The sequence below is a fragment of the Cervus elaphus genome, chromosome 18, assembly GCF_910594005.1.
Source record: "Cervus elaphus chromosome 18, mCerEla1.1, whole genome shotgun sequence".
NCBI lineage: Eukaryota > Metazoa > Chordata > Mammalia > Artiodactyla > Cervidae > Cervus > Cervus elaphus.
Window position 1 is genome coordinate 94322373 of NC_057832.1, and position 14200 is coordinate 94336572.

The 14200-nt window shown below is 39.0% G+C and overlaps 1 protein-coding gene across 1 annotated transcript in view; it reads right to left on the reverse strand.

Moving 5' to 3' along the window:
• Positions 1–7357: 7357 nt before the first annotated feature.
• The window catches only part of IQUB (IQ motif and ubiquitin domain containing), a 73435-nt gene continuing 66592 nt past the window's right edge, over positions 7358–14200 (reverse strand). Inside the window, exons 12-13 of the mRNA XM_043873144.1 lie at positions 13208–13393; positions 7358–7610 (exon numbers count right to left, since the gene is read on the reverse strand). Of these exons, the coding sequence (XP_043729079.1) occupies positions 7428–7610; positions 13208–13393 (369 nt within the window). The 3' untranslated portion in view covers positions 7358–7427. The remainder of the gene's footprint in view (positions 7611–13207; positions 13394–14200) is intronic.

The window sequence follows — 14200 nt, forward strand, 5'->3', positions numbered from 1 at the left end:
GAACAAAGAACTTGTGTAACAGGAAGAAGGTAGTAACAAACATGAAAGATATTAAAATTACTCCAGCTATATTAACTATCACTTTGAAAGTCACTGGTTTAAATGTACCAATTAAAAAACAGAGATTGTCAAGGTGTATCATCAAACAATACCCACCTATATGTTGCCTCCATAAAGTGAAAGTGAAAGCTGCTCAGTTATGTCCGACTCTTTGCAACCCCATGGACTGGCTCCTCTGCCAGGCTCCTCTGTCCATGGAATTCTCCAGTCCAGAACACTGGAGTTGGTAGCCATTCCCTTCTCCAGGGGATCTTCCCAATACAGGGATCGCAGGTCTCCCACATTGCAGGCGGATTCATAAAACTCACCTGCATAAAACTCACTTCAAAGACAATTTTAATACAGATGAAAAGTAAATGAGTGGAAAGAAATACTCTATACTAATACTAATCAAAAGAGAGCATGAGTAGCTACATTAATTTCAGATCAAGCAGACATCAGAACAAGGAAAGTGCAGGGATAAAAAGCGGCATTGTGTGTGTGTGCGTGCATACATGTGCGCTCAGTTGTGTCTGACTCTGCGACCATATGGACTGCAGCCTTCCAGGCTCTTCTGTCCATGGGATTCAAGCAAGAATACAGGAGTGGGTTGCCATTTCCTACTTCAAGATCTTCCCGACCCAAGGATGGAGCCCTTGTCTGCCTGTGTCTCCTGCGTTGCAGGCAGACTCTTTACCACTGCACCAGCTGGGAAGCCCCATAACGAGTGGCATTACATAATGATAAAGGGGTCAGTTATCCAAGAGGACATAACAATCCTTAACGTGTATGCACCTAACAACAGAGCCTCAAATTGCCTGAGTCAAAAACTGATAGAACTGCAAGAAGAAATAGATGAATCCACTTTCACAGTTGGAGACTTCAATACCCCTCTATTATAAATAGATCCAGTAGGCAGCAATTCAGTAAGGACATAATTGAATTCAACACCACCCTCAATCACCTGAATATAATGGATATCTACAGACTATATTCTCCAACAGGATATACATTTTTCTCAAGCCAAAAGCATCCACTACATTATTTTCTTTCATTCTTTTTTTTTTTTTTTTTTTTGCTAAACTCTTAAAATTTTTAATATGCCTCTTTAACTGTGAAATAGTTTGAGAGCTCTGTAAGAGTCCATGATACCTCACTAGTGTACCTTAAATAAAATTTATTCTGCCCTTCAGAACTAGGTTTTTGCTCTGCTTTTTTTCTGCTCATATATGTCAAATGGAACCATAGTAGGCTGCTATAGTGGATTGAATGGTGGTTCCCAAAACCAAGTAAATGTGACTTTATTTGAGCAAAGAATATTTCCAGATGTGATCATGTGCTGATGTGAAGAATCTTGAGATGAGATCATCCCAGATCAGCCAGGTAGGATCTTAACCCAATGACAGGTGTCCTGATAAGAGACAGGAGAGAAGACACAAACACGCAAAGAGGATACGGCAAGGTGACAACACAGGCATAAATTGGAGTGATGTGGTCAAAACAGCCAAAAAACGCCTGGAGCCAGCAGAAGCCAGAAGAGACGATGAGGAATTCTCCCATAGGACACACAGAGAGAAAGAGGCTCAGCTTACACCTTGTTTCAGGCCTCTGGCCTCCAGAACTATGAGAGAAGAAATCCCTGTTGCTTTAAACCACCTAATTTATGGTAATTTGTTACAGACTCCCTAAGAAACTATTCAATAATGCAGCTGTCCATTTCATGCCTGTAGATCTGATTACCAATTAACCATTGTTATAAATCCCTGCAGGGACTCTGCCCCTAGGGTTCTTATTATAACTCTGCCCACTATTTTCCTGATGGTTAAGTTTCAACCTGGCTTCTAGCACTGGGGATTGCATTATTCCCTTTAAATCAGGCTGTCAGATATCACTGCAGCCACCACTGTCATCTCCAGTTTTCATGGAACAGCCACCACAAATTTTCCAAGGATGCTAGTAATGCACTTATGTTCGTATTTCTTAAACCCTTGATGAAGATCCTCTTTTTGTGAAGTGTAGACACCTTTGAGAAGTGTCTACGAAAGCTGCACATAACACTGCAACTCATCTTCCTGAGTAATGTTTCCAGGGAAGTTCAGGCATTTCAAACTCACTGATATAGGCTACTTTTGAGTTTAGGCTCCAGGTAACATATCCAGCAATTCTCAGGGCTTCAAGCCAATACATTAAATCCTGAATTCTAGGCGAGAACTTCAATTTGGCTTGATTCAATCTTGTGTTTTACCCTTTTTAGTCTCATACCTTTACAAAAATTCTTGTATGGACTCCCCTGGCTCTAAGTAAGAACTGACACAATCCTGTAACTCTTTCGGCGTAGAGTACAGGCTAACTCATACCAGACCACACCTTTTTCTTCCTCACTAGTATACCTACCTCAGCAGGAAATCTAACCTAGGTGCACATCTAAGTGACAACTCTACACACCTTACAATCAGCTTCCAGACTTAATCCTTAGCCATCTCTTCTTTCTATATACAGGAGATAATTTCTTTAGAGTTTTCTTAAGGGCATTCCAAATTTCTGTCTGGGTCTGTGTTGGACATTCAAGATTTTCAATATACCCTTTTCTTTATGGATTCTCTCTAGTGTAAGAAAGACCATCTTATGACACAATCTTTGTCATCAAACTAATTGCCTCAGCCATTTGACCTCCCTAAGCTTATCTTCCATCTTCACCCCGTTCCATGCCTCCACTGATGATGCACTGAGAAATCATGATGTTATTGCACTCCACATATTCAGTTCAGTTCAGTCGCTCAGCTGTGTCCAACTCTTTGCGATCCCATGGACTGCAGCATGCCAGGCCTCCCTGTCCATCACCAACTCCTGGAGCTTGCTCAAACTCATGTCCATTGAGTCGGTGATGCCATCTAACCATCTCATCCTCTGTCATCCCCTTCTTCTCCCACCTTCAATCTTCCCCAGCATCAGGGTCTTTTCAAATGCGTTAGTTCTTCACATCAGGTGGCAAAGTAATGGAGTTTCAGCTTCAGCCTCAGTCCTTCCAATGAATATTTAGGACTGATTTCTTTTAGGATTGACTGGTTGGATCTCCTTGCAGTCCAAGGGACTCTCAAGAGTCTTCTCCAACACCACAGTTCAAAAGCATCAATTCTTTGGTGCTCAGCTTTATAGTCTGCATATTCTATATATTCTATATACTCTGCATATTCTATATACTCCACATATATTCTATATACTCCGCATATTACTAGTGTACCATTTCCTATATGGAGGGTACCTTCATGCTCCTCAAACCTGTGAGCAGCCCAAGCCTAGGATTACATTTTAAAATCCATTTGCTGGGACTACAACTAGTACCAATTACTGTTTTGTTCAAGGTCCAGAAGGAACCTGTTGGCAGATTCAAACTGGCTAATTTGAGAAGTACTTAGTAAAAGGACTATTTACAAAGATGACTTGGTTTAAGGAAATAAAAAAAGTGAAGCACCTTAACCTAGATACTAAAGAACGTCATTATGACCCATAAGTTAAAGAAGTAAAAAGAAGGAATGATCCCCAGAACTCAAAGAGAGTTGTAGAATAGGAGAATTGGCCATCCAACTAGAGCTGGCATCTTGGGCTGATAAAAGAAGTCAGTTGCCAACAACTGACCAAGAGCCAGAAGAATAAATATCCCAACCTCTTTCTCTCAGACCTCAAACTTCCTTCTGATGCTTCCTATTGATCAAATCCTACTAAGTGATATTACGCACTCATTGAAGCAGTGCATAAAGATCAGCCTCCGAGGGCACAAAGCTGAGAAGGGAAGGAAAGAGGGAAGAGCTGAAGAGGCCCATGAAGACTATCCGGGGAAGCCAAATACTATTATCTTTTAATACATTTTTTGGATTTGGTTTGTTAATGTTTTGTTTAGGATTTTTGCATCTATATTCAGAGTGAAATTGGCCTATCGTTTTCTTTCTTGTACCATCCTTGTCCAATTTTGATATCAGGGATACGCTGGTCTCATGAGGTGGGGAGTGTTCATTCTTTTTATATATATTAGAAGAAGAATATCTCGTAGAATCAGAATCTTTCATTCCTTCATTGCTCAAAAGTGACAGGAGATAATCTACCTAAATTACATAGAGCAAAAGCATTGTTACATAATCCTGCCTCACTTCAAATGGTTGGAGAATTGCCATCAACCACCCAGTGTTCCTGGAAAGACGAGAGAAACAGTTTTTTCTACTTCTTGACTCATTTCTTTTTTCATTTTGAAGGTTTTCTGAGTCAAGAACTGTGAAGTATCTGAAATGTTACCCTAACTGCAAGCTAACAAGTTTGGTGCTGCAAGTTCATAAATGATAGGAGGAGACATGAAACTCCTGGGTCAGAGAAAAAGCACAATTTATTGTTCACAGAAACAACAGCAGCCAGAATATCAGCCTTTTGCCCCAATTCCCTCAGGGTGACACATGCACGCAGTGAGCTGCTTTACAGGCTGAGAACGTGGGCTAAGAGATGCTGAGTCTTTTACAGGGAACAGCAAACACTATCTCTGTCTTCTAAGATGCTTGTTGTACAAATATCCTTGGGAAAAAAGAACTAAGTACCTCTACTCAAAAGACAAGCAGAAACGTTAAAAACCTGTAGAGAATTGTTTCCCAATTGACTTTTTGTTTTAAACCTACTTTCATACCTAATGTAGAGATTATGAATTTATATTGTGAAAAACAATTTACCAAAATAACTTCTTTTGCTCTGCTATTTTTCTTCTCAATTTCATCCTTGATATGAATATTGCCACCAATTATTTTGGAGTTATAGAAGGTGTCTATTTGCATATGACTGATATAGTGTTGCTAAATATCCTTAAATGCCATCTTATTGGGGATACATATCTGGCACATAGCTTGTAATACACTCCTTTGATACCACATGAGAATAACTGTCGTTTACTAGAATTTTAACCCATTCAAATTTATGCACTGTGACTTTTTTTTTCTCACTGTAATATTTTTAATCTTGTTTTTCTCTCATGTATACCTCCTTCCTCTTAACCCAAAAGACAAACATACACACAAAACCTCTTTATTTGACAATAGTTCTCTTGTTTGCTGCTGTTCCCTTGTCTCTCTAGAAATGTGGGGTTTATCATTCCATTTTCATTCTGCTAGGAGTTGCCTTTAAATTTTTTAACTACATATTTGAATATCATCTTTCCTACCTACTTATCCATTTGCTCATCCCCCCTTGAAAAGATCTGGAACACTTTATCCTCCTGGATCTTCCTACAACAGAATTTAGTTAGAACACTCAGGGTATTTTTGTTGTTTTTGATTCAGATTTTTGTTTTTTGAAGTAGAGACGTTTTTTTTGAAAAATTATTTGTGTTCATAACATTGTTCCAGTGATGATCCTTTAGAAAGAATCTTGAAATTTTAGTGCTCACCGCCGTTTCTCATACAGACTATCATGCCCAGGTCATTCTTCCAGTGTCAAGGTCAACTGGAGTACAGAATGAGTCCACACAGATTCTTCCTGCCTAACAATGTCTTTCTGTTGTTTTCACACCCCCCCAAAAAAAAATTGTCTTGAAAGTGAAACTCTCAGATCATTTTTTTACACTTAAAATTCAAATATCTTCAATAGAAATGTTCTACCTTTACGTTCTGGCATTTAGCATTGGGGAAGATAAATCTAATGCTGTTGTCACTGACTTTGAATGTGTGCGTGTGTGTGTGCATGTGTGTGTGCGTGTGTGTATGCATGTGTGCGCGCGTGTGTGTGCGTGCGTGGTTTTTCCTCTCCAACTTGAATGTTTATAGAGTTTGTCCAAAACTTTTGAAATCAGAAATGTCATGAAGTTGTGTCTATGTGTGTCTCTATATTAATTTTCTCAGTTCTTGGTAGACACTTTATACAGCCTAAGGATTTATGTCTTTTTAGTTAGGGAAATCTGTTTTAAACCTTTGTTAATTGTTTCTCCTTCTATATTCCATTTTAGGCTTACGCTATTTCTAGGGTGGACAGAAAAAATCTGTTAAACTTATTGTTTTGCTCATCTACTTCATTTCTCGGAATTTTCCTCTGAATTCCAGGGGACGATCTTATGCTAAATCACCCAATTTCCGTGTTAGTTTTAGCTTTCAAGTACCAGATCTGTTCTTCATTGCCATCAGTGTGTTGTTTTTGCAATTCAGCAACTATTTTATTGTACCTATTTATTTATTGTAATTATTTAAGTAATAGTAATTTTTCCTAGTATTTTTCCCAAAGGATGAAAAATGCTATAAAATGTCCTTAACATAGTCAAGAGATTTGTTAAATAAATATGTGTTTTCACTCCTATATCAATGTATGACAAAACCCACTGAAATGTTGTGAAGTAATTAGCCTCCAACTAATAAAAAAATTTAAAAAAAAAAAAAAAAGGATCTCTTTTTGACTTTTGAATCTTTGCATATATGGTGACTAGCCTTTCTTCATCAGCTTGTTTTTGTGATAGTGGGATATAACACTTTGTTCTGTTCTGTTGTTTAGGCCTTTATCAATATATACAGTCCTCCTGAAGGAGAAGGAAGGAAACCCCTTCTGTGGTTTTTCATTTGTTAGTGGGCTAGGGGAGGCGTGCTCATCAGGTAATAAACTAGAGGAATGCAGATACTTTACTTCAAAGGCAGGGGAATGAACTTCTTAGCTAGTTGCTTTCAGGTATCCTGAGGCCAGGGTTCTGTAATAGCAGGCCACAACTGAACTTCTTCCCCGCTGACTGCCCTCCAGCCTGACACCATCTCCCACCCCTTCTGCTGTGGATATTTGGACGTTTGTGTAAAAAGAGAGCTGCAGTTTCAGCGAGATGGAAAAGAATTTACCAGAAGACCTGACTGTATTAAGGAAAGTCTCTCTGCTGTTGAGCCTATCTTTTTCACTCTTTGTGGTTCTCTTCCTAGCCCTAAATTGAGGTCTGCCCTTTTCCATGTAGGACCCAACGGCTCTGGTTGCTCCCCGGCCTCATTTGTACTCCACCAGCCTCCCGTCACTGTGAGCATGTGCTACGTAGTCAGATGCCTTACTCCAGGGCAACAGGGGAACGCTCACAGTCCTCTACTTGCCCTTCTCGGAATGTTTGTCTATTGATTTACCTCTAATATGATGTCCATGAAATTTTAAATAAATTAATGTAGAAAAAGTAAAAAAAAAAATGTTCTCTTTGTTAATTTCAGTAACAAAATTATATTTAAATTTCACATTATCTAACAATAAAGCAATTGGGGATGTTTTTGCCATAAAACTTATGACAGTATAACAATTAAAATCAATAAAAGAATAAAATTCTACTTCTGTGTTGTGTGACCTCTGTATTACTCTATTAACAGTGGACAAAAATTCTGATCATCAAACAAAGAGTCCTGGATCTTCTAAGGACCAGGCCTCTGGACTTCTAAAATCTTAGTTGTTGGTTCTGACTGATGCTTCTTTCTGATTTCCTCTACTTCACCATCATCAACTAAAAATGAAGCCAGTAGCGGAATTTGAGAAAAATAGTTCTTAGCCAGGAAGTGTTTGTGTTTGATCTTGTGAATAAACAAGGGTTCATATCCCTGAAAAGAAAAAAAATCAGATTGTATTAAATGTCACAGATAAATCTTGCCAAACAAAAACACTTTTATGCCTCAGTGCCTTTGCTTGTCAGTTCTTTCAGCTCAGCAAACTTTTTTTTTCCCCTCACTTTGTCCATCACTTTACAGGGCTCAGCTTTTGATACTTAAACCTGGAAGTCTTTCTAGATTTTCTCTCTGAACTGAGTCCAAACTAACTCCTCCTTCTTCCATACCTGCAAGCACTTTCATGTATTTTTAAATGTAATATTTAATTCATTCTGCCTTGGACTTCACTATCTACTTGCAAGTCTCTTCCATGATAATAAAGAAGACTTAAAGATTCAAACTGGGTCTTTTTCATACATGTGTCTCTGGTCACCTTCGGTAAACAGTCAATCAATATTTTTGTGTGAATGCTCTAGTCACCTTGGTTCTCTTTAAATCTATTTCAATGCTGATACAATTACCAATTTGAATTGCTTTCTAAAATTTGCCCTTCCCTCTACATCTCCAGAATTCAAAATAAAGATCACAATGTACAAGAGAAACTAATACAACATTGTAAAGCAACTTTTCTCCAATAATAAAACAAAAATTAAATACATAAACAGTGATGCTGTGACCATGTAAACTTCTTTTCTGTCACCCTTTTTACGACCACAGACATGAGCTCCTGCACTATTCCTCTTCTGTCTTCTAAACAGAAAATAATCTTCCTGCCTTTAACAAATTTTTGTGCCTTTCCATTTTTCTTTGTTATTAACTAATATTTATACTTCCTGTCTCTCCACAGCTGTAACAGCACTTTGAACTTTCTCTGTTAGGTAGCTCTGCCACATTACAGACAAAGAAAACATCTGTTTTCTAATAAAAGGGGCACACTGCAAGTTGCCAACCCAATATTCATTCTCTCTTCCATTCATATTTAGAGGCCTGGTTTTACACAGGGGCCCGATTTTGTATTCTGTGACATGCTCGGCTTTCTTAGCATTTATTATAGCTAGGGTTGATCACATGACAAGTTTCTGGCATTCCTTGAGAGCTCAGTTGGTAAAGAATCTGCCTGCAATGCAGGAGACCCAGGTTGGATTCCTGGATTGGGGAGATCCACTGGAGAAGGGATAGGCTACCCACTCCAGTATTCTTGGGCTTCCCTGGTGAATCAGCTAGTAAAAAAATCTGCCTGCAATGTGGGAGACCTAGGTTTGATCCCTGGGTCGGGAAGATCCACTGGAGAAGGGAAAGGCTACCCACTCCAGTATTCTGGCCTAGAGAATTCCATGAACTGTATAGTCCATGGGGTTGCAAAGAGTAGGACATGACTGAGCGACTTTCACTTTCATGTATATGTGTATGTATATATATATACATACACACACACATATATATACATGGCAGAAATATATATATGTGAATATATATATACAAACACATGTACATGTGTATATTTTTTATTTATTTTTTTTTTTTGTGTGTGTGTGTATATTTTTTAAAAAGAAGTCACTGGATAAAGCTTACAGGGAAGCTCTTTGGGAGTGAGAAGCCTCACCTGTCAAGTACCTTTAGGCTTTTGCTGTATCTAGGAGGTGGGTATAATGCAGGAGATAAAGTAGCTATCTATCTCTAAGAGTACACGATCATTATGATTAAAGCCAAAGTTTAAATATGGCTGTGGAAGAAGTTAGAGGGCCTGGATTTTTGAGAACGTTGTAGAGCTACCATACCACCCTGTCATTGCCAAACTCTGCATTCCTGTTATAGAAGAAAAGCAGCCCCATATTTGGTTAATTTGTTAAATTAACTTGCTTGCAAATTGCTTAATTTGTTATTTACAGCTAAGCTCAAATGCAACTGAAATGATCAAGAATTGTGTCCATTAGATTTCTCTGTTTTTCCCCAAGCACTTATCACAGTAACCCTCAGATTCAAAAGCAGATTCTGGCTGAACTAACAAACACCATCTATTCTCTTTATTAATTTTACCTGACTCTTCTTTTCAACCAAATCACAGATACTACCTGTACCTCCTCATAAAATTTGTTTTCTGAAAGGTCAGCTATCTCCTTACTAAAGATGCTTCCACAGTGTCAAGTTAAGGTAAAGAAAGCCCTGGAGAAAAGGAACCAGAGGACATGGCATTCTTACAGAAAGCAGAAAGTATCCTGGGCTCATTTTAAGGTTTCCTCTCTAGAGTATGTATACATATATACACAATGGAATAATACTCAATTAAAAAAGAAAGAAAAGCTGCCATTAGCAACACAGATGGACCTAGAAAGTAGTATGCTTTAGGAAAATAAGTCAGAAAGAGAAAGACAAATACTTTATATTATCACTTACCTGTGTAATCTAAAAAATAAAGCAAATATACACAACAAAACAAAACAGAAACAAGTCATAGATACAGAGAACAAATGAGTGACTACCAGTGGGAAAAAGGAAGGTGTGGGGGCAAGAGAGGATTAAGAGACACAAACTACTGTGTGTACATAGATAAGCAACAAGAATATATTGTATAGCATAGGTAAATATAGCCATTGTTTTATAATGACTTTAAATAAAATATAATCTATAAAAATATTGAAACATGTTTTACACTTGAAACTAACTATATGTTATAAATCAACTATACTTTAATAAAAAAAAATTCTTCTCTACAGACAAATTCACCAAGGGAGTTCACTGGCATTCCAATGGTTATCACTCCATGCTCCCATTCCTGGGGGCACAGGTTCAATCCCTGGTCAGGAAACTAAGATCTCACATGCTGCACAGTGTGGTAAAAAAAAAAAACAACCCTCATCTAACCTCCTCCCAACACTTCTTAGCCCATATTTCATTTAAGGAATACTGACACATTTCTGTTATATTAATATTAATACAACATTAAACAATACATGTAGAGAACCTTATAGATTTTCAAAGTGCATAAACAAAGCCCAATCAATCATTAAAGATGAGAATACCAAATTATATTATATACAATAAAAGGAACAATAAGTAACTCTTAAAGAATAATATAATATGAAAAATATCCAATATTCATTATCCCCACGTTATATATGAGAAAACTGGGGTATTGAGACAGTAACAAACTTGCCCAACTTCTTGCAACTCATAAGTGATAGAATCAGAATTCAAAGCTAAGGCTACTCTTACCCTCTGTGACTTGCCTGGTGGCTTAGACAGTCAAGAGACCACCTGAAATGAGGGAGACCTGGGTTCGATCCCTGGGTTAGGAAAATCCCCTGGAGGAGGAAATGGCAATCCACTCCAGCACTCTTGCCTGGAGAATCCCATGGACAGAGGAACCTGGCAGGCTACAGTCCATGGGTTCACAGAGAGTCAGACCCGACTGAGCGACTAAGCATAGCACTCTAATCCTCTATGCCAGTTCCATGTTTTTAGCTAACTTTCATAAAATTTTCAAAGCAAAGAAGGCAGGTCCTAATGTCCTGTGGATCCTCAGTGACAGATGGGGAAATACTGGGTCCGGTCTCCTGACTTTAAGTCCACCATTTTCCTACTTTGGCCAATATGCACACTAGGAGAAACTGACCTGCCTCATACGCAGTTCAGAGAACAGAAGCCGTTTTCCATGCTTTCCCTACAGTTTGTGTCATGACTATAGGAGTCAAGATTATTTTAACTTTTAAGTATTTTTTTTTTTCTCAATGAGAGAGCAAACGTGTGTTAAGTCGCTTCAGTAGTGTCCGACTCTTTGCGACCCTATGGACTGTAGCTCTCCAGGCTCTGTCCGTGGGATTCTCCAGGCAGGAATACTGGAGTGGGTTGCCATGTCCTCCTGCGGAAGATTTTCCCAACCCAGGGATTAAACCTGCCTCTCCTATGTCTCCTGGGCTGGCAGGCGGGTTCTTTGCCACTAGCGCCACCTGGGAAGCCCTTTGATAGTAAATAGCTCTGTGTATTTCCGAAATTCTGGAAATGCTTTACTTTGCCACAAGACATAAACTGTTCTTTAACTAGGATGAATATTAATACTTAAAAGATTACCCCAGCCCAAAACCATAAAACAGCAATTTATTTTAGTTTGTCTGAAATAACAGTTATGTTTGAAGTCATTTCTTTATTTACACTAGGCTTACTTAGTGTAAATGGAGCTCTATTTACAGAAATTCAATAAGATCCTGAAATTAGAAACGCATGTGAATAAAACATTTAATTTGATACTGCAGTAACTTGATTAAATACACAAAGGGAGTTTGCGCATTAATTGAAGCAGCAGTGGAATATCACCTTTGGGAATGAACTTCAATTCCACTATGGCTCCTATATGAAATGATTCTGCTAGTATTGGCTAGGCTTCCAGTGATTAAATATTTATGGGGCAGCTTAGTTCACTAAATATAATATTTAACACGGCTTCAGTTTGTTACCCTTTCCTCCAGTCCTTAGGGTGAAATTTTTCTTATCCTGGCATCTACTGGAAAGTTATTCAAAAAAGCGAACAATTTAATTACTTCCTCCTCTTTACACCTTACCCCTCCCCAGTAAAAACACGTACAGGGAAGAGCACGATTCAAAACGACCATTATGTTTGAAGTCATTTCTTTATTTTCCCTTAGCTGACATCTTGCATCGAATAAGTACAGCAATTTAATCAGTGGGAAGCAGAGATTCAGTATCAGCTGTTGGGATCATAGGTTTACTTCGTGCAAACAGAGCTTTCTAAGAACTCATCAGGGACCCCTCAATTCTGTTCATCAAAATGTTTTACAGATTGCATCTTGTAGGTTACTGAAATTAAATGGTGTTTAATTTTTATAGCACTTTCCTCACTCCTAGCTAGTTGGAAGCAAATGAAAAATTAAGCCTCAGAACTACACCCCATCGGTAGGATTGCCATTTAGGACACAAAATTATGAACCGAATTTATTTGAGAAGTTAGTGTGCTTTTAGGCAGACCTGTGAATAATCAAAGGACAGACTCTAGGTTCCATAATACCTATCTGGTGATAGTATTCATTTATTCATTCAACAAATCCATATTAATTATCTACTCTGTCACACTGTTGTAAGTATTAGAGATATAGACACACAAAAACTAAACAATATCCCTAGCTCTTGTGAAATTTACTGTGGTAGTAATGTGCTTGAACTTGCTATTATTAGGAGGTAGTGGTTTCATGTTAGGTACTTGTAAGACTTCCAGATGTCTTATCTTTATCTCTTATGTGCCTTAACCTCCTTTAAATTTCAATCTCTGCCATACATACCATCCAGGTATGTGTTACTGTTATCCATGGGTTCTCTGTTGCTTAATCCAATGAAACTATTCAAATTATGCATGGAATGTAGTAAAAGGCAGTCAAGTGAAAGTGAAAGTTGCTCAGTCATGTCCACCTCTTTGCAACTCCATGGACTATATAGTCTATGAAATTCTTCAGGCCAGAATACTGGAGTGGGTAACCTTTCCGTTCTCCAGGGGATCTTCCCAACCCAGGGATCAAACCCAGATCTCCCACATTGTGGTTGGATTCTTTACCAGCTAAGCTATCAGGGAAGCCCTAAAAGGCAGTCAAGTTACTTCTAATAATTCCAGTGATCAAACTAAGGTCACAGATTGACTTTCTTACCTCTTCAATACTCTTTAGCTTGAGATGAATAGCGCCTTCATCTTTGGTAAGAAGAATGCAGTTCCAGGGAGACCATTCCACAGACTTATCCCATCTGACCATGACCAGATCATTGAGATCCTTCCAAGCACTGAGCACAGACTGGGATGCCCAGATATTCTCTGTCAGGTACTGAATATCTTGTAGCTGCATGTCAAAATATATTTTTAAAATAAAAATATTCTAAACATAAAATTTTATTCTAAACACAAAATTTCTGTAAGATTACTATATCCCTTGAGAAAACAAATTGAGTGTATCTTTTAAAGGGAAACATTATTCATGAGGTTTTTAGTGCACATGGTGAGGGTGGTTTAGTCACAAAGTTATGTCTGACTCTTGGGACCCCACGGACTTAGCCCGCCAGGCTCCTCTGTCCATGGAAATTTTCAGGCAACAGTACTGGAGTGCGTCACCATTTCCGGGGGATCTTCCTGATCCAGGGATCAAACCCGGGTCTGCTGCGTTGTAGGAGAGCTTCTGCATCATAGGCAGATTCTTTACCAACAGAGGCACCAGGGAAGCCTCTCAGAGCCCACGTGTGTGCACTGTGCTTGGCCGCTCAGTTGTATCCGACTCTTTGTGACCCCATGGACTGTAGCCCACCAGGCTCCTCTGTCCATGGGCATTCTCCAGGCAAGAATACTGGAGTGGGTTGCCATGCCCTCCTCCTCCAGGTGATCTTCCCAACCCAGGGATCGAACCCAGGCCTCCCGCATTGCAGGCGGATTCTTTACCAGCTGAGTCCCCAGGGAAGCCCAAGAATACTAGAGTGGGGAGCCCATCCCTTCTCCAGGGGATCTTCCCGACCAAAGAATCGAACCAGGGTCTCCTGCAATGCAGGTGGATTCTTTACCAGCTGAGCTGCCAGGGAAGCCCAGTCTCTGCTCACTCTGTCCAAACTATGTTACCATCTCACAGTCCTGACTGCATCCAGAGAAAGCAGTGTGTTTC